The 26945-nt window shown below is 44.2% G+C and overlaps 1 protein-coding gene across 1 annotated transcript in view; it reads left to right on the forward strand.

Annotated features, from left to right (window-relative positions):
• The window catches only part of MAML2 (mastermind like transcriptional coactivator 2), a 109223-nt gene that overhangs the window by 76685 nt on the left and 5593 nt on the right, over positions 1-26945 (forward strand). Inside the window, exons 4-5 of the mRNA XM_069969617.1 lie at positions 23334-23495; positions 25451-25562. Of these exons, the coding sequence (XP_069825718.1) occupies positions 23334-23495; positions 25451-25562 (274 nt within the window). The remainder of the gene's footprint in view (positions 1-23333; positions 23496-25450; positions 25563-26945) is intronic.

The raw sequence follows: 26945 nt of genomic DNA on the forward strand, positions 1-26945 counted from the left end.
AATTGTTTTTTAGCAAAAACTCGGCCACAACCTTTTTGGAGGAAAAGGGGGGGGGGGAGTGTAACTTTTTATAAAAATTAGAAAAAAAAAATTCTGAACCAGACAATCAATTTAAAGGGAATGTATCTCCTACTAATTTAAACAAATACTGATACATATATATATTTTTTTTAATCTGTGGCTTTTGATAAATCTGGATAGGATAGGATAAATCTGGCCGATGGGAGAATGTTGTGGGCATGCTCTGTGACCTGTATAAAGCTAAATACATAAGGAATATCATCACCTGCCGTGAATGACAGATCCTCTCTTACCTATATATGGGTGTCAACTTCTATTTTAATCCTGCTAAAAAGTTTCCTATATAAAACAAGTGTCCCATTATTATTATTAGGCTTAGTGGCCAGACTGAAAACTGATAGTGGCCAGGCTGAAATGATCTTTTTTATTTTTTCAGTTTTTTTAAATAAATTGTGATTTGTAAAATTAAAAGCCACCAACAACAATTCTTTAAAAAATATGTATAACATAAAAACTTGATATAAAGAATTAATCGTTTCACATTCGGTAAGAAACCGGCCGTTCCGGTCACGGAACGGCCGGTCTCAGAAAAGATCATCCCGACCGCTACTGCAGTACCGTCTGGATGATCTTTAGTGCCACTGAATTCTGAGAACTATGTAAGTACTGCAGAAAACAAGGGCCGTGATTTCTGTGGAACTTACGTAGTGTGAACATAGCCTTATAATGGATGTCATCTTGATATAATCGGGCTGAGAACATGTAACCATAGCGCAGTTTTCTCTTACCATTCGTGAGAGTGTACTATTACTTTTCCCAGCTCCCGCTCCATGTTCTCTATGCAGCGTTCTACGTTTTTTTTTTATAAGGTCGGGATTATTTCCAGGTGGAAATTGTGAATAAAAACTGTGGAGGGAAAGAAGAGGAGGCGCAGTGAGAGCGCGGTGCTGAAGGAGGCATTGTTACTTTATTGTACCGCCCTGAGCTCATCACCTTAGGTCACCTTTCACCCGGGCTGAGACTTCAGAAGTATTTCCTGCCTTATATGCAGAAAAAGGTTTCGCTCTTTTCGGGCATCCTGAACAGTTCCTGCCCATATGAATGTGAAACGTGCTTGTCATTATAGCTGCGTTCCAGGCTATTTCCATCCCTTGGCTTTTCACCTTATGCGAGTACAATCCGTGTTCACCTATTCTGTAGGTATATTAATATATATTTTATTTTTGTTATTATGTGTTGGTTCCCTCAATGTAGAAATAAGCAAAAATATTACACATATAAGAATGGTACTAATAGAGCAAAGTCCCCGCAAAGTATACCTAGAAAGAAAAAAGGAAATCAGATGGAGTTTCTGCTCTCTTCATGTTGCCAAAAAACAAACAAACAAGTTTTTCCAATACTTATCAGCTGCTGTATGTCCTGCAGGAATTGGTGTATTCTTTCAACTCTGACACAGTGCTCTCTGCTGCCACCTCTGTCCATGTCAGGAACTGTCCAGAGCAATAGTAAAACCCCATATAAAGATCTCCTGTGCTCCAGACTGGAAAGAATACACCACTTCCTGCAGGACATACAGCAACTGATAAGAGAGTTTTTTAATAGAAGTAAATTAAAAATCTCTGACACTTTCTGGCACCTGTCAATTTAAAACTGCTAAACTACCCCTTTAGGGTGCGTTCACACGTAACGGATCCGCAGCAGAATCCGCTGCGGATCCCTACCCTGTACACTATGGGCAGACAAACTCGTTGGGAGTATGTCCGCAGCCCGCGCCGTTAACCCCCTCGCCGCTGGAAAAAAAGGAAAAATTGGGAGCACATCTATGACTCTGTTCACACTGCAGGTTGCGCTGCTGGAGCGTATACTTCATCTGCTTCCAGCTCTGGCTTGCTTTGGGGCTTCATGTCCTGCTCAGCTAATCAGTGCGCTGTGGCTTGGCAGTGTACTGATTGGCTGAGCGGGAAGTGCCGGGAGCCCCGAAGCAAGCCGGAGCGGGGAGAAGGTGATGTATACGCTCTGGCGGCGGGGGGGGGTTAACAGGGCGAGCTGCAGACATACTCCCAACGGGATGTCCATCCCACTGCGAGTTTGTCTGCCCATAGTGTACAGGGTAGCGATCCTCAGCGGATCTCGCTGCGAATTTGCAGCGAGAAATCCGCTGCGGATGCGTTACGTGTGAACGCACCCGTAAGGTCCTTTTACATTTATTGATCTGTTGATCGCAGGCAGCTGCAAATGAGGGCTCTATAATCGGCACAATAATCAAGCAGCCAGGCTGCACGAACGATTTTTGTATCGTTCCTGCAGCCCAGGAAACTGACAGCACAGATATGTATATAGGATATACTATACATATGGGATATGTATCTGTGCTATCAGCTTGCAAATCACAAGCAGCAGTGTATACTTACATCCATGCTGCTTGTGAGTCGGCATCCAGGTCTCCAACTTTCCCCCTGCCAGCTGTATCTTCAGCCCCCGCCTCCGCCGTCTGTCAGTGATACTGGAGGAGCCTGAAGTTACAGCAGTGACTAGAGAACTGGAAAGCCGGATGCTGAATTACAAGCAGCGTGGATGGTAAGTATGTACTGCTGTGTGATCTGGAAACTGACAGCACAGATACAGTATATGTATATGCAGTTTTCTTAATTGTTATCGGCCTCACATAACCCTATTTATACAGGAAGATGTGCAATAAACAATGATCATTTTGAAGCAAGGAGACCCGATCAGTCGAGGATCAATAATTTTCCAGCTGCTCAGGTGATCGCTGTCACTTTTACAAGGGCTGATTATCGGCTGCAGGAGCATTTCTAGCAACCCCCCAGGCCAATAATCAGCCAGTGTAAAAGGCCCTTTAGAGACAGAAGCAGAGGGGTGGTGGTGTGTGTGTGTGTGTGTGTGGGGGGGGGGGTTATGCACAGCAGATATCAGAGTGTGGAGAGTTGGGAGAGCATACATGGAGGGCAGCTCACAGAGGCGGAGAATGAGTAAAGGGATAGATATTACAAACATGCAAGAGTATATAATTTTAGTAATGACCATGATATATAGGCAGGTAGATGCTGCATCATGACCCCTTCCAGCCTCTGATCACCTCCCCCTCCCCCAAAAACACACAATATGATCTCTGGGTGTCATTTAGTTGTCAAGGCATCTTTGGCTGCAATGTTAGTGCTACTATAACACTCTGCTCTAGGCAGGTTGTAATAGGAGATTGGCAATGTGATGGCAATAAGTGAGCAAAAAGTTCTATCTGTCCCAAAGTGATACCTATAAAATCAATGGATCACTGCACAAAATGATGAGCCCGATGAGCCCGTACACTGTAAAGTTCAAAAACTTGTACTTTTTTCAATTTACAATTACATGTGTGTTTTTGTTGATAAATACTGCTCGTAATCATAACCACTTTAAAAAAAAGCGACAGTTCTTTTTTTTTCCCTAACACCCCGGGACCCTGACTGTATAGGATAATCAATATAATTTTTTTAAGACACGTTTAACCAACATTATGATTTATCAGGCAACATATAGGATTGCCGCAATGTGACTGCAATGTTTTCATTCCATAAAATCCAGCTGTTTTGGATTGTGATCCCGGTTACCACATTCACATTTTTGTTGTGTTAGTTTGTTTATATAATTAGCGCCTAATTGATTCAGTGGACACTTTGTCTGCATTTACTTTCTGGGTTTTGTCATGTGATCAGCATTACCAGGCTTCATCATGTGATCAGCATTACCAGGCTTCATCATGTGATCAGCATTACCAGGCTTCATCATGTGATCAGCATTACCAGGCTTCATTATGTGATCAGCATTACCAGGCTTCATCATGGTGGTCAGCATTACCAGGCTTCATCATGTGATCAGCATTACCAGGCTTCATCATGTCATCAGCATTACCAGGCTACATCATGGTGGTCAGTATTACCAGGCTTCATCATGTCATCAGCATTACCAGGCTACATCATGGTGGTCAGTATTACCAGGCTTCATCATGTGATCAGCAGTAGCAGGTTCCATTATGTGATCAGCATTACCAGGCTTCATCATGTGATCAGCAGTAGCAGGATTCTCATATAATCAGCATTTCAGAAGCCATAATCAGAAGCCTGCTACTGATGATCACCTGATAAAGCCCGGTATTGCTGATCACCTGATGAAGCCTGATAATGCTGATCACATGATGAAGCCTGGTAAAGCTGATCACATGATGAAGCCTGGTAATGCTGATCACATGATGAAGCCTGGTAATGCTGATCACATGATGAAGCCTGGTAATGCTGATCACATGATGAAGCCTGGTAATGCTGATCACATGATGAAGCCTGGTAATGCTGATCACATGATGAAGCCTGGTAATGCTGACCACATGGCAAAAACCCAGGCAGTCAATATAAGCAAAATTCCAGAGCTCACATAATCAATTAGGCTTTAATTATGTAAACAAAGCAACGCAGTAAAAACATAAATGTGTGAACACAGCCTCATTCTGTATCCAAGACTCCTGCTTCTTCCCTCCAGCCTCCCGGCACATATCTTATAGCCATAAACCACATACACATTTTATATTATTCCCTCTCTGCTGTAGGTTAAAGGTCTGATTGAATGCAAATCCACATAGACGCAACCCCCAAATGCTGAGACAGCTTCTCCCCCCGCAGGCAGCGAGATAAAACATTGGAATTAACATGCAACCCCTTGTCTGTCTCTGTCATACACTGCGGGTTTTTAGGGGGTAATGCAATGCATTGCTGCATCAGGGGAAGTGAGCGCAGGAGCGGAGAATGTTGCCATGTTGTTGGAGGGTGTTTGGGAAGTCAGAGCTTACTTTCATGGGAATGAAACGCGTTGCCAAGCCAAGATGCCTTCGTTTTCCCTGGAGGCTACTTCTCAGCTGGAAAGAAGGGGGAGGATTACTGTGAGAAGTCCAAGCAGGCAGCTCTAAAGCTCTGGCTGTCTCAGTGCCTGTCAGCAGTAGTAGGAAGCGCACAGTACTATGGGGCTTACTCCTACTCTACGCCATGTGGTATTCATTTATTAAAGCTTTGTTATACAAGGTTCAGCCTTAAAAGCTCCCTGCGTATGCTTAATGGCGAAATACGTAAAAGTATCGAGAAGGAAGATTACATTAGCTTCAGCGGAAACAACGCGTACCGTCGCTTTAAGAACTGAAAAGTCGTTCCCCCGGGTCATACTATACGGTAATAAAACACGATCTGGATTTGTGAAAAGAAAACTAGTTTTTTGGCTCATGGCTGTACATGGGGTGTAGTGTATATAGAGAGTGGCGGAAGGGGGCGCATCATAGGGCCGCAACGGGCCGCAACATCCTGGGAACTAACGGAGCTCCCATGTGGCCGGGTGTCAAGTCTAATCAGAGTGTAGAGAGTCAAGGGGTTAAAGTAACAAGAAAAAATGATTCCCCTTAGGATTGAGCTAAGATTGTCAGCTAGTCGTGGGATGAAGGGGACGCAGATTTACATAGGACTGCAGGTAAATCGGAAAGTTATACAGATTTGTAATTTACTTCTATTTAAAAATCTCCAGTCTTCCAGTACTTATCAGCTACTGTATGTCCTGCAGGAAGTGGTCTTTTTGTTCCAGTCTGACACAGTGCTCTCTGCCGCCACCTCTGTCCATGCCAGGAACTGACCAGAGCAGGAGAGGATTTCTATGGGGATTTGCTATCTGTCTGGACAGTTCCTGATTTGGACAGAGGTGGCAGCAGAGAGCACTGTGTCAGACTGGAGAGAATACACCACTTCCTTCAGGAAATACAGCAGCTGATAAGTATTGGAAGACTGGAGATTTTAAAATAGAATTAAATTACAAATCCATATAACTTTCTGAAACCAGTTGATTTGAAAGAAAACATTTTCCCCCGGAGAACAAAAACACCACTTCCTGCAGGGCATACAGCAGCTGATAAGTAATGGAGGATTTTAAATTTTTAAATAGAAGTAATGTACACATCTATATAACTTTCTGTTCACCAGTTGATGTGTATATTTTTTCCTCCAGAGTTCCCCTTTAAGGCGACCCCCTGAGTTAGCATTAGTGTAATGATTTCATACTTTTTATAGGTTTGCAGGGCAAATGAGCCGCAAAGAGTGGATGAAATCAGATCCTCCTCTCACGGCCATAAGTTGTGGGAGCGCTCGTAGTGTGTGTGGCCGGAGCGTGAACACAGTGAAAGGGAAATGGGGGGAATTAAATGAGGTGATGATACGGAGAAGACCACAGGGAAGATGAGGTGGTGGCAACGCCAGGAGCCAAGGAGGGATTAGGAATAATCTCATAGGATCATCTCAGTAACCGCTGGCACATCAGGAACGCTGGATGTAAGGTTGTATACCATACAATGAGACCTGCAACACAGCAGCTGCCCTCCTGAGGTCTGTACAGGCCGACCTACCACCTACCGTCTGCAGAAGGCGATAGTGCAATGCTTCTAGGATTCATTGTCAATGGTACCTTCCCTAAAGGGCCTACGCTCCTGGCAGAACCCTGTATATGGTGCCTGTACAGCAATGTGAAGATGTGGGACTCCTCACTACAAAGCCATACAGTCTCCTTGTTCATTTATACCGACATATTGTACCTGAGAAGTAATGGGTTAAAATAAAAGACTGGAGTAGCCATGTAATCTTCACCCACCGTATATAAGCACCATAGGAGTCCATATAGTAAAACAATGGTTCATGGATAACTTACCACCCTACGTAAGGAGAGACTGATGGAGCCTGTGTGGCATGCACCTCTTACACTTAACACTTTTATATCTTACTACATTGCCCACCCGTCAGGGCTGTATTAACAGCTACCGCTGCCCTAGGCACTACACCTGAAGACGCCCCATCTTGGGGAGCGTGGTTTCGGCCACATGCATTTCTCTACATGTAGAAACATTGTCTGAATTGAATTTCTCATGGCTTTTAACTGCTTAAAACATAAATTTCCACATTGAATCAATGATTAGAGCCTTCTGCATATTGTCTGAAGGAATTCTCACCACAGGATTGGTAGATTGGTAGGTAATAGCTCCAGGCTTCACAGCCATACCAGACCTGAACAACACCGCTACACCAGACCTGACCAGACCTCCCCTCCCCCCCCCAAAAAAAAGACATCAGATTTACTGGCAAGTCTAAACGGGGGGTGGGAGACTAAAAAATTTAAAACATAAAAAAAGTTGTTTCTTTCCCCCAGCTCCCTGGTGCTGCCCTAGGCAACGGACCACGGGTGCCTAGTGGCAAATACGGCCCTGCCACCCATAGCTTTCCATCTTTGCAATATCAATTTATTATGGATTCGGCACAGTTTTGCAGTTATCTAGGCACATTCACCCCCACTGAGCACATAGCATCATAAAAACCGAATCCACTCTGACACCGCTCCCTGCTCCTGACACCCACCCTCTTTTTCGGCATCACGTGTCCTCCGTCTCTTCAATGGGCTGGGTTAGCGCTTCTAACCCTGCCCACTGAAGTGAAGGAGGACACTGTGACAGCAGCCAGGTCACCCGCACTGTGTCCACCCCCCACACCCTGTGCTCACCCTGCACTGTGTTCCCCCCGGAGCTCACCTGCGGCACCCCCCTGCACTGTGCCCCCCCCCCCCGCGCACTTTCCCGTAGTGTGCTGCAGCCCCTTCAAACCCCCGCCGCTCAGGCCTGCACTCACCCCGACACTGTGCTCTCCGACCCCCCCCCCCCACTCTGTGGCACTCTCCTGCACTGTGCTTCCCCCGCATGACAGCCCCCCCCCCCGAAGCTCACCCGTAGCACCCCCCGCACTGTGCTGCACCCCCACCCGGCGCTCACCCATCCCTACCCCCCGCACTCACACGCGCATTGTGCTGCATTCCGCCACCCCCCGCCGGCGCTCACCGTGGCATCCCCCCCACTGTGATGCACCAACTGTCACCCCTCCCCCCACACACACGATGGGCCCAGCACTCACCCCACACTGGTAGTAAAATAGTAGAGTGGAGTTAGTGAAGTAGAACTCAACTCTGCTATCTCACAAACTCAACTCTGCTATTTCACTACCTCAACTCTGCTACCTATCTACCTCACCTCTCCAACGTCACTACCTCAACCTTACTATATTTTGTGAATATCAGCTCTGCTACATCATGTACCAATCAGGCATAAGCATTGCATGATGGCAGATGTAGTTTTCTGGCCGGTGCCATGTTGGATATAGTTGGGCTTTTTAAAAAAACGTGTAACTATGGAATGGAAGCAGCTAGAAAGACAGGAGACTGCTCAAAATACTCAGGGGGACTTGGTGAATAAGACCAGCTAGGTTTGGGAGCATTTTATTTTTTTAGCTCCTGGGGGGAATCCCCCTTTAATATCTATTATCTGTTTATCTATCTCCTATCTATCCATCTCCTATCGATATCATCTATCTATCTATCTCCTGTCTATCTATCTATCTCCGATATCTCTCTCTGATCTATCTATCTCCTATTTATATCATCTATCTATCTCCTGTCTATCTCCTATCTATCTATCTATCTATCTACCTATCTATCTCCCTGTTGTCAGAATCTCGCTGCGGTCCCTGACCCCCATACCATGCACACTATGGCGGTGTAGGTGCTGACAGGCGGCATTCCTGATCCCCGTCCCCCCTGACTCTGCAGTACGTTACAGTAAACCTCGGCATTTATAAGCCAATTTATGAGCGTTACTTTTCCACTCATTTTCATGGAATTGGATCAGCGCTTTTATTGAACAAATTCTGCCGGCTAATATCCTCATTAAATCCTGGTAACTCGGCCCGTACAGGAAATGTAGCTGCTGCGGCACTTCAGCTTGGGGAAGGATTTATTTCTTATTTGGATTTAAAGTCACGTGTGTGAATTGGCGGGTCACAGTGAGGAGGATATAGATGTGTGTGTGGATGAGATACAGAATACAGAATACAAGATTATAGAGGACCCGTCAGCTCTCCAGATACCAGTTACCTAATACTTTCATCTTCCATCACATTGTGGGGCTCCATTTCTTACTATATAGTGAGGTTCCTCTGTTATTCCTCATGGAAAAGTGTGAAAAAAAAAGACAAGTGGGTGTTACCTTTCCCTTTCTTAGTGGAGTCATCCTGTCCAATAATGGCTGACTTGGGAGATTCTGGATGAAACAAGGGAATGGTCACATCCACTTTCACAATAGAAAAGATTGGACATGGACAGAGGTGGCAGCAGAGAGCACTGTGTCAGACTGGAGAGAATAGACCACTTCCTGCAGGACATACAGCAGCTGATAAGTACTGGAAGACATGAGAATTCTTTCCCCCATTAACTTCTCAAATATTTGTACAGATTTTTATCTCCACTTTCTTTTCATTTCACATCCAGACAAAAAAAAAAAGTTAGCTGGCGGCTAAGTCATGTGACCTAACAGCTTGGCTCTATCAGTGTGTCTGTCATGTAATCCCCCACAATGCACCGCTTCCTGGTGATGTAACTCCAGAGCACTGCAGAATAAGTCAAGCAAAGTACTGGCACGCTCTCTCCACTTTTTATGTAGATTTGTGTTGTGAAACGTTGAAGTTTCGTTCAGAAGTTGAAATTTTCCTTTTTATAATAAAAACGGCCTGCAGCGAAACTCGATCCAAATTTCAAAATTGTATTTATTTTTATTGAACGCATGAAAAACAAACAAAGCAGAAGTGATGTTATTGGCGCGGCCGCCATCACATTAACCGCCTCTTAAAAACAACTTTTTTTTATTCTTTTTTTTATCCTAAGTCTTGGCAGATAGACAGCTTGGAATAGGGGGGGGGGGGGGAGTTACCAGGACGCAGCAACCGTCCTGGCGCAGTTCTACATGACGTGAAACGCTCCCTCGGCTCCACTTATCCTCTCGTGTTGCTGAAAACGAAGACATGGAAATAGATTTAGATGCATTGGGGGAGATTTATCAAACATGGTGTAAAGTGAAACTTCCTCAGTTGCCCCTAGCAACCAATCAGATTCCACCACTCATTTTCCAAAGAGTCTGTGAGGAATGAAAGGTGGAATCTGATTGGTTGCTAGGGGCAAATGAGCTAGTTTCACTGTACACCATGTTTGATAAATCTCTCCCCAATGTTTCTATATCCCCTGTTAGGGCTTTCTAAGATAGTCCTCTGTGTTCAGGACCCCCATCTCTCAGCCAGAGTGAAGATTGATTACAAAGAGTGTCTCTTGTCATGGAGGACCTGTCCTGTCCTGTATTACTCAGACAACAAAGTGATGTCAATGTGCACCATGTAATACTTCTTCTCTCCTGTGGAGGTGCTACAGGGATATTGAACACTTACTGCCAGGTTTCCCCAGTTTGCAGCTTATTGCTGGGAGTCCCATCAGAGGGATAACAGCTTATTGTCAGTGGACAAGTACACAAAGTCATTCTCCTCTAGAAGAATTAGAGTAGTACCACCTGTTTGAGGTTGCTTGCCTATATGTCCATGGTCTAAGGATTTCAAAAGTTCTCACTTGTTCTGCTCCCTGGCGCTGTCTTCTGTCTTCTGCACATTTTAGAAGTATACGTTTCGAGACGTACCCATCATCAAGTGGCAGAAAGACCACCCCAATAGCTTCTATTACACATGGTCCCCTCTTATCCCAGAAGGTATACTGTACTTCCAAGGTGTACAAAGGCAACACCATGAACAATTCCTTTAAAGTAACTAGGGATTATCATCCAAACCAAAATCTCATTCAGAAGGAAGAGGACTAGTGTTTAGACAATGTGAACAAACCCTTTAAACACTGATAACTTGACAGTGGGAATCTGGACCCCAAGGATGCTTGTGGATCAGTGGAATGAAGGAGCTGAGCCCACTCTATACATATTAGGTGCCACCAATCCTGACTGGCATCAGCGATTAGGCTAGTGCCAGTCATTTATAGATTTGCAATCAATAGTGAGTGTTTTTTTTTTTAGAGGTGCCATCCCTGTCATGGAAGCCAGAAGCTTTCTGAAGGCCTCCATGGCTGCCATAAAGGATTTGCACTAGTAGAGCACTAATTCCACAGCTCAATGTATGTTCCCACTACGGAATATCCACGGAGACTTCAAGCAGATTCCACAACTTGGCTTCTGCTTCAAGTTCCGCCCATCCCATAGACTCAATGATATTTGCGGCGAATTCCGCCATCTGCCCAAAGAATCATTGAGTCTATGGGACGGGCGGAACTTCAAAAAGAGACCACACGGTGGAATCCATGTATTCTGTAGTGGGAACATACCCTAAGGGCCCTTTTACACGGAAAGATTATCTGACAGATTATCTGCCAAAGATTTGAAGCCAAAACCAGGAATGGATTTGAAAAGAGGAGAAATCTCAGGCTTTCATGTATGACCTGATCTCTGTTTATAGTCCATTCCTGGTTTTGGCTTCAAATCTTTGGCAGATAATCTTTCCGTGTAAAAGGGCCCTAATGCAGTAGTATTTCATTGAGCTGTGTAAGCAATGGAGTGATTGCTTACACAAGTCACACCCATAATACAAAATTAAATCACAGCTGGAAAAAAAGAAAGAATAAAAAGTGATTTAAAAAATTCCAATTTTTACCATAAAAGAAAAAAAAAAGATTAGCCCACAAAATTGTGCAATTGCATTTTATTTTTGCTTTTCGTTTTCAGTTTTGCTCCACTAATATTTTTTTTATCAAATGTCGCAATATCTTACGTGGAAAAGTAAAGGATGCGAATAAAAAGTACAACGTGTGCTGCAAAGAAAATAATCCCTTCTATGAAACAAGAAGATGTTTGGGGTCTTAGAAGCTGAGGAGACATTTTTAACCAATATAAATAAAGATTACAATGTTAATAAACAAAAAAACGTTACGGTATATGCGGTACATCAGTCTTACATAGCATTACAACCACTGACAGGAGAAGTGAATAACAACGAGAACCAGATGACAACTGTTGGGATATGCAGTGTGAGGCAGATATTGACTAGTTAGGATGCTATTAAAGGGTTAACCCCCCTTCCCCCTATGGGGATTTGCTACTGCAGAACAGCCAATCTTGTGCAATGTTTCTGGTACGTTGTGGTTAGTATCCACCAAAAGTTCTCCAAAGGATGGGCAACTGGTGAGCAACCAACACTTTTCTATTACTTAGTTCTCTTCAGATGGGTAACAATGCCAATTGCCAATCTGAAGAGAACTAAGTAATAGAAAAGTTACTGCTGGCTATGTTGGAAAGATGCGAGAACACGCATGGCATCAGAGCTGCATGCCCTACATAATATACAATAGTATAGTAGGTTTTAATGTTATGGCTGATTAATGTATTTTCTGAAAGTACATTCAGAATATGCCACCCAGCACTTTATAGTCATTGGCGTCTTCATGCAATCTTGTTACAAAGCGTAACATTTTGTAAAAGAAAATTGGATAAACATTCAGTATATATTTTTTTGTGGTTACAAATGTGACCCAAGCTGAGTCTGAGATGCATGAAACCTAATAAAATAAAGTTCAACATGTGCAGAGTTCATGCCTTTCAGTTCTGTCTAGCTACACGCACATAGAAATGAATAAACCAAGTCACAAATGGGCTCTGTTCACACATGGGATTTCCATCAGTCTTTTTGTCTACCAATACCAGGAGTGAGACTGACAGGGCAAAATTATAATGGAAAGATTTGCACAATTTCTGTATTTTGGTTTTCGTTGAAAAAAGACTGACGGAAGAACTGTGTGAACATAGCCATACCCTGATAAGGTGCTGGGGAGATTACCTGTGCCAGTGCTCACCCTTTTCTTTAATACAGTTATATAACTTTATTAAAATGTAAAAAAAATTAAATAATCCCTGGAATGCTGGACCGGTCATACCAACTGGTATACTGGGAGCCAAGTATGGACCCTATGGGTGACATTTATGAAGGCTGTAGGTTGGGCATATGCCAGCAAGAAGGCGTACGCCTGCTCTATCCCTTGTGCACCCAATGTGCGGGCAGGGGATATGGGGGGGGGGGGGGGGGGTAGGGGGCGGCAAGACCTGCTTCTAATTTACCACGATTTATACATTATGGTTTACCAGGATTTACGTAAATCATGTAAAAAATCTATACCTGCTCAGGAGCAGGTGTAGATTTCTGTGCCCGCCATATGGCAGGCACAGGTCAGGCCATATTTAGAGGCGTGCACCTCAAAGGGAATCTGGCGGGGGAATTGGGGGTGGGGCCTAATTTAAGACCGGAGTGTGAGTATGCCAGTGTTCATAAATGTCCCCCTATGTGTCTGATAAATGCCCATTCGGGGAAAGGAAGATGCACATGGCATCCATACAGCTTGGCTGCCACTCCATTCATGCTCATCCCTGGCATAGTTCTGCAGTAAGGAGTAATAGGGGACTAGGATCTGTTCTAGGGTTCTAGGGCTACTAGCAGTGGGGTCCTCAGACATCCCATCTCTAGATAGATGATGAATGTAGATGATGTATGTGCAGGAATACTTTTAAACCTAGAAAGTATTGGCCAATAGTGTTAAACGGACGGATGAGTTTTTGAAAATGTTCTAAAAAACTGACCATTTTGCATTTGATTCCTGGTGACTGGAGAAGTTGGATGCCGCCCTAGGGAGTCCTGGAAAACATGGATACAGCCACAAGGCCGCATTCAACTTTTGCAGATTCAGAACAGTTTGGTAAGTTCACTCAACACTGCTAACCTCTCCAGTTTCTATGCCCTCTGTTTGAGGCACATGTGCAGCCTGTGCTAAGCAGGCATCCCCAGCTGCTCTGGATCACTTGCAGTCCATGATAGCTTTTTGTTGTATCTGTGTGGTGAGCCCCGGTGTGGAGGTACGGTCGTTCACTTGCCAGATGGTTAAGCGTGACGCCAGTCCTATGGTGGTTGGCCGAGACATAGCCTTGCCCGGTGGTATGTTGTCGTGACCAGTGTCAGTGCCAGTTAGGCACACAGGCACATGTAAGGTGTTCTATGAGTGGGTGAGGAGTGCGTATGTAAAAGTAAAGAGAGAGATGATAGGTGAGAAGAAGAAGAAAGAACTCTCATTGGTCTACAGACCCATGTGGTACATAAACAAACAATAACCCTTTGAGTACTACAGCAGTGCAATAACTGAGCATACATACCTGCAATAACGACATCTTGTGGCAAAACTCTGGTACTACTACATTACCACTTACCCTTAAAAGCACAGGCTTTTAAGAAGTGTGCAACCAATAGCAACACCCGTGGTGGGACACCACATCTACATGACATAGCTCAAAGCCCTGCTCGTCTGGGATCCCTTCTCTGCTGGGCCTGGCATTTATACCCCATATCTACCATATCCAATAATTTCCCTGGCATCCAACTTCTCCAGCTCAAATGTTCAGCGCTCAGTATGTATCTCTGCTCGCGTCTTATCCAACCGCTGGAAATTAAAGACTCTGCATTCCCTTGGATTACAAATAAACAATCTTTGGGGCTCATGTCTACATGCCCCCACTCTTATCACCAGCAACCCCTTACCTTTCCCTCTCCCCCTTCTTTTTCCCCCCCTTTTCCTCTCTCTTCTCCTCCTCTCTCTCTTCCTTATTCTTTTGCCTTTCTTTTTCTTCATTCTTTTCTTTCTGCTTTTCCTCGATTGGTGGGACTCTACCTGTTGATGGGCCGTGTCCGTTGTTTATTTGCTCTGTGTTAAGTGTTTATTGTGGACAGGTGGAAAAGTGGAGTCGGGGTCCACCCCTACTTTCTTGAAGAACCACCTGATGCCTGAACTTGATACCTGTCTTACTAAATGCTTAGTTTTATGTATGCACTGATATCATCCGAAGGGGGGGACCTCTTTGTCGGAAAAATGGTTTAAATAAAAAAAAAATGCTGGGCACTCGGGTTTGGAAAAAGTACACTCAACACAATTGGCCAACTGTAGATCCCCTATGTCCATCTTCTCCTCCAGAACGAGATGTGGACCGATGCCACCAGAAGTGCAGTAATTCCATGAAGTATAAGGAAATATCCCCCTGACAGATGTGAAATTGCTAAAAGATAACAAAAAGGGCTCGCTTGTACTTTGAAGGACAGCCAGTGAGTTAGCGAACAAGTCCAAGGCCTTTCCTCACCAACATTCCAAGACCTCCTCACATTCCTATGGAGTCTTTGATCTCATCTTTAAATCATCATAAAGTCTAACGGAAGATGCTCCGATGATTAAAATAAATCCTCGCTACCTTCTTAAAGCAGTTGTTATGTCAGAACTTGGATGAGTCATTTGGTAAATGAGCTGAACCGTTCCTTTCATTTACGTGAGTGATAAGGTTCGAGTAACGCCGGAGGATATTGTACCAGAGTTTTTGTAAGAGGAAGCAGCCTAATGACTTACACTTTATTAGTCACCTTATCGCCTAAAATAGTGATCTGTAGAATAAACAATGAAGGTGGCTTTCTTGGAAAGGGTCAGAGTAGAGGAGGAACTGAAAGATGTTCTCTCTAGACAAGGTGATGGCACCATAATACATCCTTCCAATTTCATCATGTCATTGGAGACCCTACAAAATGACACTGGTGTGGATCTGAGAAGTGGATGACCCCAGTCTGAAGAGTCTACATTAGAGTTGAACAAACTTTGAGCATGCTCAGGTTTGTCCGAACCCTAACATGCAGCATTTGATTACCGGTGGTTGAAGAAGTTGGGTGCAGCCCTAGGGAGTCCTGAAAAACATGGATACAACCTATGGCCTATGACTGTATCTATGTTTTCCAGCCAGCCCTAGGGCTGCATCCAACTTCAGCAGCCGCCACTAGTCAAATGCCACACGCTCGGGTTCAGACAGATCCAAGCGTGACAAAGTTCACTCATCTCTGGTCTACGTGTCTTGAATAAGCACCTGAACACCTTAAAGAGTACCAGTCATCGGAAACATCTTTACAATGTCACATGGACATCTCAGTGGGAGTCTCATCAGAAGAACGAGCAGGGAGCAGCCCATTTCACTCCACTGTCTAGGTATAAGTCTATACCACGCTGTCAATCATCTTCATCCGGTCAGCCCCATAGACTTATACTGGAGCTGCCCAGACCGAGAACACTGCTCTTACTCCTGATCTGTGATGGTCTTAGCAGTGACCTTTCTCCATCAAAATGATCCTTGTGACATGTAAAAAAAAAATTCTATGAGGGTTACTCTTTAAAGGGGCCCTCTTATGGACATCACAGAGGGGATTGACTTTCTCGGGCCTGCTGTTTAGGAGCCAGAAAGAAACACAAGCGCCTGGTGTGGTGGACTTGAATTGTCCATATATTGCACAGATACTCCAAACCCCATACAACAATGCATACAGACCCTGCATAGTGGCACACAGTGTCCTTGAAAGACTGTATTGTGGAGCCATAGGCACCTCACATGCCACAATTATTATAGAGGAGAGTACCTGTACGTAATATGCCATGCACTAGAGAAACCACCATTTTAATATGGTTTTCACAGAATTAGTCAGAAAAAGAACTTCCTTGTGCCCCAATGTGACAAGGAAGCAGCTGTATTTCCCAGGAGTGCCTTGCAGTCTGGTCCTTAGTAACTCCATGGTTACCAGAGATCACTTCTCCTGTCTCCCTCCACTGTCCTACATAGAAAGTCGTCCCTCACACACAAACGTTTGTGTCGGAAACTGCAGGGCTATGAAAGCCCTGTAGTTCCTGATCCCCTACTCCAGGCCACTGCCGTACCTGCTCTCCCCGCTGGTTCTCTTCTACAGACGGCGGAGCCCATGTGCAGGGGCCTGGCGCTGCTGTTGCTTTGGCCCCTGGGGGTGCCTCACCACTCCACGGACCTGTACTCTGTCTTTCCGGCCGCCATGCACCTCCCACCTCCTAGGGCATGCGCGCAGGCTGTCACGAATTTGAAGGGACAGTACATCCCTAATTAGTTCATGTGCTACAGAACCTCCCTATAAATCCTAGCCTGTCCTGATCCCAGTGTTGGAGTCTCTGCATGCTTCCTGTAGTGTGTGGCTGTAGGGGTAGCAACCGGGGGGTCGCCTGCCGCAGCAAATCCATCCTGCCTTGTGGTGGGCACTGGTGGAGACTCTGCTCCCTGGTGTGGCTTACATCATCGCTATCGGTGATACAGCAGATCCACCACTAGTTGTGCCATATACCTTAGTAGCTTCTACCGTGTGCAGCAATTTTCTACAATCACATAAAACTAGTCATCCAGATTCCCAGTTTATATCCGTGCAGCGTTCACATATTTCCTATATATGTTTCCTCTCCGGCGATCTGTCCATACTTTTCTGCATTTACATTTGAATAAATCTCGTTTCCCCCTAGAACAATATGAAGCTGTATATATCTCCCGGACCTTCCAGTCAGTGATGTTTGGCAGCGTTACAGAGAAGCTTACTTATAATAATTTCCAAACATCTTTGCCATAACCACAGCTTGACGGCATTAAGCATAAAACTCATCTAATCCTATGAATGTATGTGCCATACGGGGCGCTGCCAAGGATAGCACGGCCTCGCTCTACGGCTATGGAATTACAGACCCCACACTTCTTTATACCTGACAAGTTTCAGCGAAAACTTTTTTTTAGGATTTTATTTTTTTTGTTATTTTTTTGGGGGGGTAGTGTACACTATTTTAGCATTATAGTTCAGGGGGGAGATTTATCAAAAATGGTGTGAAGTGAAACTGGCTCAGTTGCCCCTAGCAACCAATCAGATTCCGCCTTTCATTTTCCAAAGAGTCTGTGAAGAATGAAAGGTGGAATCTGATTGGTTGCTAGGGGCAACTGAGCCAGTTTCACTTTACACCATGTTTGATAAATCTCCCCCCAGGTCTCTTTCTATCCGACCCCTCCAACCTATCTGTGCACCTTTAGATGTTTACAGGCAAGATTTGCCTACACTGGGCACCATAGAAGCCACCTTGGCTATATGTGAGGTATCCATAATTAAAGGGGTTATCCAGCGCTACAAAAACATGACCACTTTTCCCCCTACTGTTGTCTCCAGATTGGGTAGGGTTTTCAAACTCAGTTCTATTGAAGAAAATGGAGCTGTAAACCACACCCAATCTGGAGACAAGAGAGGGGGAAGAGTGGCCATGTTTTTGTAGCGTTGGATAACCCCTTTAAGAGTAAAAATGAGAATAACTAAGTCTAGGTGCCTGTCTATGTCTGCCGCTATGGGTCATGACAGCTTTTTGCCCCTATAGAGATAGCAGTCATGGTGGGTAGTGCGGTTTTTATCCCAGATGTTGGCGTTGGTAGAGGGGGGGGGGGGGGGGGATGATTTGCTGCCCGCCCGCCATAGAAGGATAAGGGATCCAGCATGCAGACTGACATAATTTGTTACATGTGAAGCAAAGTCTAATTATGTGTCAGACCTGAATGGAAGCCAAGTGACTGCACACATCCATCTCCCAGAACATAAGGTGGACGCTTTATGGTTTGCAAACACAGGAAAATCTGATTGTAAAAACCTGTATAGGATAGCCGCTTAGTGGGTCTGTATAGAACATACTACTGGATAGTTAACAGGACCCTCCTGTAGAAGCTCAACATCCCAACACCTCCTTAGCTGCCTCCATTACAACAAGTCCCCATCCCCAAGAGCAGCATGCGTGTCACAGGTCTAAAGGGGTAGTTCATTTTTCCTTTCAAATCAAGGGGTGTCAGAAAGTTATACAGATTTGTAATTTACTTCTATTTAAAGTCTTCCAGTACTTATCAGCTGCTGTATGTCCTGTAGGAAGTAATGTATTTTTTCCATTCTGACACAGTGCTCTCTGCTGCCACCTCTGTCCATGTCAGGAACTGTCCAGAGCAATAGCAAATCGCCATAGACGTTCACATATGGGCTTTGAGGAAATGTACATTATATTATAATATATTATTTTTCTCTCTTTACCTTGTATATTATCTTTACTGACAAACCAGTATACTTTACACCAATTTTCTCAGGAGGTGCTACACCTAATGTCATTCTACCATGCTGAATGTATGTTACCACAATTTTATATCTATATAATATACCGAATGTTATTCCTGTTGTTTCTAAACGTTAACTATACTGTTGGCACTAAAGTCAGTGCTTATAGATTTTCTCTTTTGTAATTTGTTCTTAAAAAAACTAATAAAAACATTGAACCAGAAAACCTCTCCTGCTCTGGACTGAGGTGGCAGCAGAGAGCACTGTGTCAGACTGGAAAGAATAAACCACTTCCTGCAGGACATACAGCACACATTTAATGTAAAGTCCAGCCTCCTGAGGGGAGGAGCACAGAGGATTCGTTGGCAACAGAATTATGACTGATAGCAGATATGTTGACGCCATGTTGGATTTTTTGGGGTTGTTTTTGGGTACCATTGTTGAAAAGTTGTTTATGCTGACAGACACTTTTACATTACATCAATGAGCAGTACACAACATATGAACAGAACCGTATAGTAAATGCACAGGATATGGCTGCTTTATGGCAGCTGTAGTAAATGGGACGACAACCACATTGAAGTATCAGTCTACTTCCCAAGCTCAGGATGTGGCAAGAGGAGCTATGTATCACTCTGCCAGACGTTAGAAAATAGTGGCCTAAATTTACTAAAACTGAAAATCCTGCCTATCTAGTCTCCAGCAGCACTGCAAACCATTAAAGGGGTATTCCCCCCAAAATTATTTTTGCATTAATATGTTGCCTACCCGTAGCTTTCCATCTTTCCAATATCAATGTATTAAGGATTCTGCACAGTTTTGCTGGTATCCAGCTGCATTCACCTCCACGGATTGCAGAGAATCATCAGACCTCAGTCCAACCCGACACGCTCCCTGCTCCTGGCCCCCACCCTCGGAGTCGGCACCACGTGTCCTCAGTCCCAGCACAGTGAAGTGACTGAGAACACTGATGGGGTGGCTGCTGTTAGAGAGGGAGACCTGTTTTTTTTTTTTTTTTTTTAGTTTCCCTAATCCCGTTCAGACTTCAGTAAATCTGGTGTCTTTTCCAGGGGAGTGGGGGGTATGGTGGTATTGGTCAGGTCTGGTATCGCCAATAGGTGCGTGTAGATGGGGCGTCTCCAGGTTTAGTGCCTAGGGCAGCAGCAGCTATTAATACGGCCCTGCCCCTGTGTCCAGAGCCTCCTGGCGCACCGTCCAGCACTCACCGGCAGCACACAGCCCCACAACCAACCGCCCCCCCATCACCCGTGGTATCCTTCACTCACACGCGGCATAGCCTCCACACTCACCCGCGCCACCCCCCACCCCCCGCGGCAAGCTCCGCCCCGCGATCACCCGTGGCAAGCTCCGCCCCCCACGAGCGCCTGCGACAAGCTCCGCCCCTCACAATCACCCGCTGCAAGCTCCGCCCCCCTATCACCAGCGACACCCGACCCCGCGATCACCGCCCAACCCCTCCACCGCACGATCACCAAGTGGCACCCCCCCTTGGTGATCAGCCATGGGGCACCACCTTCACCCGCGGCACTCACCATCTCAGCTCTGCTACTCGGTCTGTGCCATCTCAGCTCTGCTACACCTTCCCCCCCAACTCAGCTCTGCTACACCGTCACCCCCCAACTCAGCTCTGCTACACAGTCACCCCCCAACTCAGCTCTGCTACACAGTCACCCCCCAACTCAGCTCTGCTACACCGTCACCCCCCAACTCAGCTCTGCTACACAGTCACCGCCAACTCAGCTCTGCTACACTGTCATCCCCAACTCAGCTCTGCTACACCGTCACTTCCAACTCAGTTTTGCTACACCGACACCGCCATCTCAGCTCTGCTACACTGTCATCATCTCCTTCATTGTCTCAGCTCTGCTACTTCACCATCATCAGGCAGAAGCATTGCATGATGGGAAATGTAGTTTCCTATCTTAGATATAGATCGGCTTTTAGAAAAACTTCTAACTTCTAACTCAAGAACGGCAGCAGCTAGAAAGATGGGAGACGTCTCAAAATACTCAGAGGGACTTGGTGAGTAAGGCCTGCTAGGTTTGGGAGCATTACATTTTTTTAGCTCTTGGGGGAATACCCCTTTAAGCCTTACATGGTCAGGAAACCATAAGGAGTGTCTTCAGGATTTCCTGAGCTCCCATAGACTTCTATGGGGGCATCTGTCCAGGAAATCCTGATGAAAATAGGACAGATTATACAATTTCCTGACTTATTTTCCTAAATGAACACCCTTCAAGAAAAATCCTGATAGGTGTCAGTGTTCAATGCAAATCCTGACAGGTAAAACGGAAAGAGTGTGAAGGGGCCTCACTCCTTAAAATGGCTTCCCATAATATCTCACTTTACGGCAAAGTTGTAAAGACAAATTAACAAAATCAGAGATGTGTCAGGCTATCGTGTACCGTGATGTGAGCCCTGTAATATTTCTGAATTTTGCATTTTTGAAAAGGTTACAATAAAATTCAAAAAATATTTAAATTAGATTTTTGAAAAACAACAACTTACTGATCTGCACACCTGACAACAGGAAATTCCATGTTATGTCAGGATCGCTGTGGCTCACTGCGTATATGAACTCACCAGTCAGGGAAATATATCACATAGCACCATTATCCATAGCGGTCACCTCACTTACAGAAACTACAGAGGTCGTGAATCAGTCAGCGCTCCTGAAACCTATGAGAGGAGTTCCTTCAGGTGTCAGGACTTAGGGCCCTATTCCACAGGACAATTATCGCTCGCATAATCGTTAACAATTAACATTCTCAAATGAACGCTATTGCGAAAGACCAGAAAACGTTCACTAATTTCCATGGAACGGTAATCACTACTTATGATCGTATTTGCGATAGTTTTTCCTTCGCTATTGCGTTCGTATCTACTGCGAACGACCGAATGACGTCTTATTCAATGCGAACGATTTGTGAACGTTTTGCGAACGAGCAACGATAAAAATAGGTCCAGGTCTTATAAAGCGATCAACTTTTTCGTTCAGTCGGTAATTGTTAACTGCATTGCAACCGAACGATTATCGTTTAGATACGAACGATTTAACGATAATCTGAACGATAATCGTCCGGTGGAATAGGGCCCTAAGAGTCCTCAAATCCATTGCTGAATTATAACATGATTTACAACGTAGTTATATTATTATTTTTATATATAACAAAATGGAGAAAATAACACCTTATAGTAAAGAGACAGGGAGGAGGGAGATGCAGCTGCAGCCTCTGTGTGTGTCTCAATGCAAAGACATAGCTTGATATTCATGTGTTAGATTCTGGAAAAATTGTTAATGTTTTTTTCCCCCCCTAAATTTCTATCTTACTATCTATAGTTTCAAATAATAGTTTTCCTTCTGGCCACTAAACCTAAAAATAAGTAGATGTTTCTTGTTCTGTTGAGAAAACCTCACAGCAGTCTTCTACTTACCTTTACAAACAGTAATAGGTAACACCAGTATATAGATAAGGTGGGATCTGGTCATTCACAATAGTTGATGGTCATAGCTTCCCCTCACTGCATAATGATATCTGAACAGGTCACAGAGCATGCCCTGAACACTCTCCCATGGAAGTCAATAAGTCAGCTCCAGACTTATATCTGCTGTAAATCATCTCTCTTGAGATTGCCCTCATAATAATGTACGACAATTAAATAGAATATTACACTCTGTAAATAGAAACATATTTAAAAAAAAAAAGAACATGTTTTAGAATCTGTCTCTAAACAGTAAAAAAAAAATAGGTGACACATTCCCTTTAAAGAGGCAGTTAACAAAAAATTATTATTGGCCCCCCTGGTAGGTGCTGGCACGTATACTCACCTCAGGCAATCGGTGTCTCGCTGCGCAGCTTAGTTCCGGTCCCGGTTCACGTCAGCCTCTGCTTTGACTCCTCTTCTGTGTCCTGTGATTGAACGTCGGAACTCACGTGCTTCCATAGAGAATAATAATTTTTTGTGAACTACTTCTTTAAGTAAAAAAAAAAAAGGCTCGGGGTTCATATATGGGCTGATGGGAGGCAGACAACAAATATCAATCTCAGTGATCAGTGCTTGTTTTCTGAGAAAGAACACAACTAGTTTCTTTGAAAAACAGTGCCACCCCTGTCCTCAGGTTGTGTGCGGTATTACAATTCAGCTCAGTTCAGTTCACTGAACTGCAAACCCAAATCCAAACTGAGGACATGAGTGGTGCTGTTTCTGGAAGAAATCGTCCATGTTTTTTTAAGCCTGCACAACCCCTTTAGTTCTTTTATAGCTGTTGCCACCATCACTTACACATCTCTAGTATATTTATTTGCTTATTCGGTTATTGATTTACCATTACAGTCCCTGCATGCACCTTTGCTGAAGTTGTGATTCCTTCCATTTTCCCAGGACCCGCCGTGTAATGCCACCAGTCTCGGCACCAGCCCGACCACTGCTTCCCGCTCAAGCCCAAATGGCTACAACACCCAGCAAGCCATACTGAACCAGCAGATGATGGAGAAGACCGGCATCATGCAGAGACAGATGCAGCAACAGATGTTACCGGGAACGGTAATGAGCCCATCCCAATCATAAAGCATCATATATCATAACAAAGAATGTGGACCTCACCAGACCTTTTCCCTTTCATTAGAATGTACACGTGTAATACCACATTACACCTGTAGTGGCCGCTGCAGGGAAACTCTAATGGTACTTTTACACGGAGCGATAATTCGCCCGATCGCACGATCAACGATTTTGAATGAACTTTTTTTGTTTTTTTTATAATGATCAGCGTTTAGACGGAACGATACATCGTACGGAAAATTCGCTATGCGATCGTTTTGCAACCGTTTAAGCCTATCTCACACATAGGTGAAATCGCTGAAAGACTGTTTACACTGAACGATCTGCGAATTTTTTGCGAACGATCAACGATGATTTGAGAACATGTTGAAAGATCAAATTGAACGATTTTTTGCTCGTCGTTTGATCGTTCGCTGCGTTTACACGTACGATTATCGTTCGAATTCGACCGTTATCGTGCAAAAACGAACGAGCCATCGTTCCGTGTAAAAGGACCATTAGACACTGATTGTTGTTGATTGGATCACCTACAACAATCAACTGATCGCCAGATTGTCGTCATCATTAAAAGGGCTTGTCTTGATGGCTTCCCACCCAACTTTATCTATTTAAAATACATGCCCCCTTTGCCTTTTGGGACTCCTAGTATTCTAGTGAAAGAACCTTTTAAAAGTGATTTTACTATCATAATTATTCATAACTAGCACATGCTATTGCTTTCTGATCTCATATGCAAACTAGCTGTCCTCCAGAAGGAAGAGTGTTTGCTCTCTGGTTCCACCTATTGGAAGTTGTGTCCCTTCCAACACCCTGATAAGGCGCAAGATTATCAAAACAGCTGTTGACCGATGGAAGACACTTCCTTATGGAGGAGATTATGACATGTCTGATAATACCCAGTCATGTTAAAAGACTGTTAAAGGGGTTATCCAGTGAAAATTGTTTTATTCCAAATCAACTGATTTTAGAAAGTTATATAGATTTGTAATTTACTTCTATTTAAAATTCTCAAGTCTTCCCATACTTATCAGCTGCTGCATGTCCTGAAGGAAATGTTTTCTTTTCAGTCTAACACAGTGCTCTCTGCTGCCACCTCTGTCCATGTCAGGAACTGTCCAGAGCAGGAGAGATTTTCTATGGGGACTTGCTTCTGCTCTAGACAGTTCCTGACATGGACAGAGGTGGCAGCAGAGGGCACTGTGTCAGACTGAAAAGAAAACACCACTTCCTGCAGGACATACAGCGTCTGATAAGTACTGGAAAACTTGAGATTTTTAAATAGAAGTAAATTACAAATCTATATAAGTTGATTTCAAAGAAATTTTTTTCCGCTGAATAACCCCTTTAGGGTGCGTTCACACCTACAGGATCTGCAGCAGATCTGCAGCAGATTTGATGCTGTGTTCAGTTATTTAAATTAAATCTGCTGCGGAAAATCAGCTGCAGATCCTGTAGGTGTGAACGCACCATTAAGGGGATTAAGCATTTACTTCTATCTCCAATAGGTGGCACCAGAGAGCAAGTTCTCTTCCTTCTGGAGGAGGCTACTTTGCATATTTTTTCCCAGCAGAGCATTGCATGGTCTACAAGACTCCACATACCAGTTTAGCGCTCTGAATGTCTAGGTACAATACTGACTTCTTTATTTCCTCGTCTTTAAACCTTCTTTTTGTTAGTTTATATGTACGTCTATGTGGTCTCAGATTTTCGGTGCAGACCCCGTATCAGATCTGGGAGAATTTTCTGCACAATGGAAATGGAAAATGTTTACGAAACTTCATCTCCACATAGCAGGGGGAAAATGTGTGCAGAATTCCAGGCATGCATGTCCTACAGATGTCCATTCCAGGAGCTCACTTCTTCCATACTTGTATGATACACAATGTAGGATTCACATGCTCGATACTTACCGAATTGTATTTTTTTTGCTGTTAAAGGAGAAGTGTAACAACCAGGATCAGCTGAACAGGCATCTGACACGACCTCCGCCCGACTATAAGGATCAAAGGAGAGGCACGGTGGGCATTCAGCAGGCAAATCAGTTTACCAGTAAGTATGACCCATGTAGGCAAAGGCGCCAAACTGACTTTCATCAGGTTACAGCGGCCATTGTGACTGAAAGTTTTAATTATGGAGGAATAAGTCAGAGATTGCTTGCAAGTGCAAATTCCCATCCATCCCATAGGGAAACAGCCAATCTCAAATAAAGAGCTGACATGTTTGTGACATATGGGAAGGTTTGGTAGGTAAGGTTAGTGATATAGGAGGTTTGGTAGGTAAGGATAGTGACATAGGAGAAGGTTTGGTAGGTAAGGTTAGTGATATAGGAGAAGGTTTGGTAGGTAAGGATAGTGACATAGGAGAAGGTTTGGTAGGTAAGGATAGTGACATAGGAGAAGGGTTGGTAGGTAAGGATAGTGATATAGGAGAAGGGTTGGTAGGTAAGGATAGTGACATAGGAGAAGGGTTGGTAGGTAAGGATAGTGGGATAGTGACATAGGAGAAGGTTCGGTAGGTAGGGATAGTGACATAAGAGAAGGGTTGGTAGGTAAGGATAGTGACACAGGAGAAGGTTTGGTAGGTAAGGATAGTGACATAGGGGAAGGTTTGGTAGGTAAGGATTGTGGGATAGTGACACAGGAGCAGGTTTGGTAGGTAAGGATAGTGATATAGGAGAAGGGTTGGTAGGTAAGGATAGTGACATAGGAGAAGGTTTGGTAGGTAAGGATAGTGACATAGGAGAAGGTTTGGTAGGTAAGGATAGTGACATAGGAGAAGGTTTGGTAGGTAAGGATAGTGACATAGTAGAAGGTTTGGTAGGTAAGGATAGTGACATAGGAGAAGGTTTTGTAGGTAAGGATAGTGATATAGGAGAAGGTTTGGTAGGTAAGGATAGTGACATAGAAGGTTTGGTAGGTAAGGATAGTTACATATGAGAAGGTTTGGTAGGTAAGGATAGTGATATAGGAGAAGGTTTGGTAGGTAAGGATAGTGACATAGAAGGTTTGGTAGGTAAGGATAGTTACATAGGAGAAGGTTTGGTAGGTAAGGATAGTGACATAGGAGAAGGTTTGGTAGGTAAGGATAGTGACATAGGAGAAGGTTTGGTAGGTAAGGATAGTGATATAGGAGAAGGGTTGGTAGGTAAGGATAGTGACATAGGAGAAGGTTTGGTAGGTAAGGATAGTGACATAGGAGGAGGTTTGGTAGGTAAGGATAGTGACATAGGGAAAGGTTTGGTAGGTAAGGATAGTGACAGGAGGGGTTGGTAGGTAAGGTTAGTGATATAGGAGAAGGTTTGGTAGGTAAGTATAGTGACACAGGAGAAGGTTTGGTAGGTAAGGCTAGTGACATAGGAGAAGGTTTGGTAGGTAAGGATAGTGACATAGGGGAAGGTTTGGTAGGTAAGGATAGTGACATAGGAGAAGGTTT

The sequence above is a fragment of the Dendropsophus ebraccatus genome, chromosome 5, assembly GCF_027789765.1.
Source record: "Dendropsophus ebraccatus isolate aDenEbr1 chromosome 5, aDenEbr1.pat, whole genome shotgun sequence".
Lineage (NCBI taxonomy): Eukaryota > Metazoa > Chordata > Amphibia > Anura > Hylidae > Dendropsophus > Dendropsophus ebraccatus.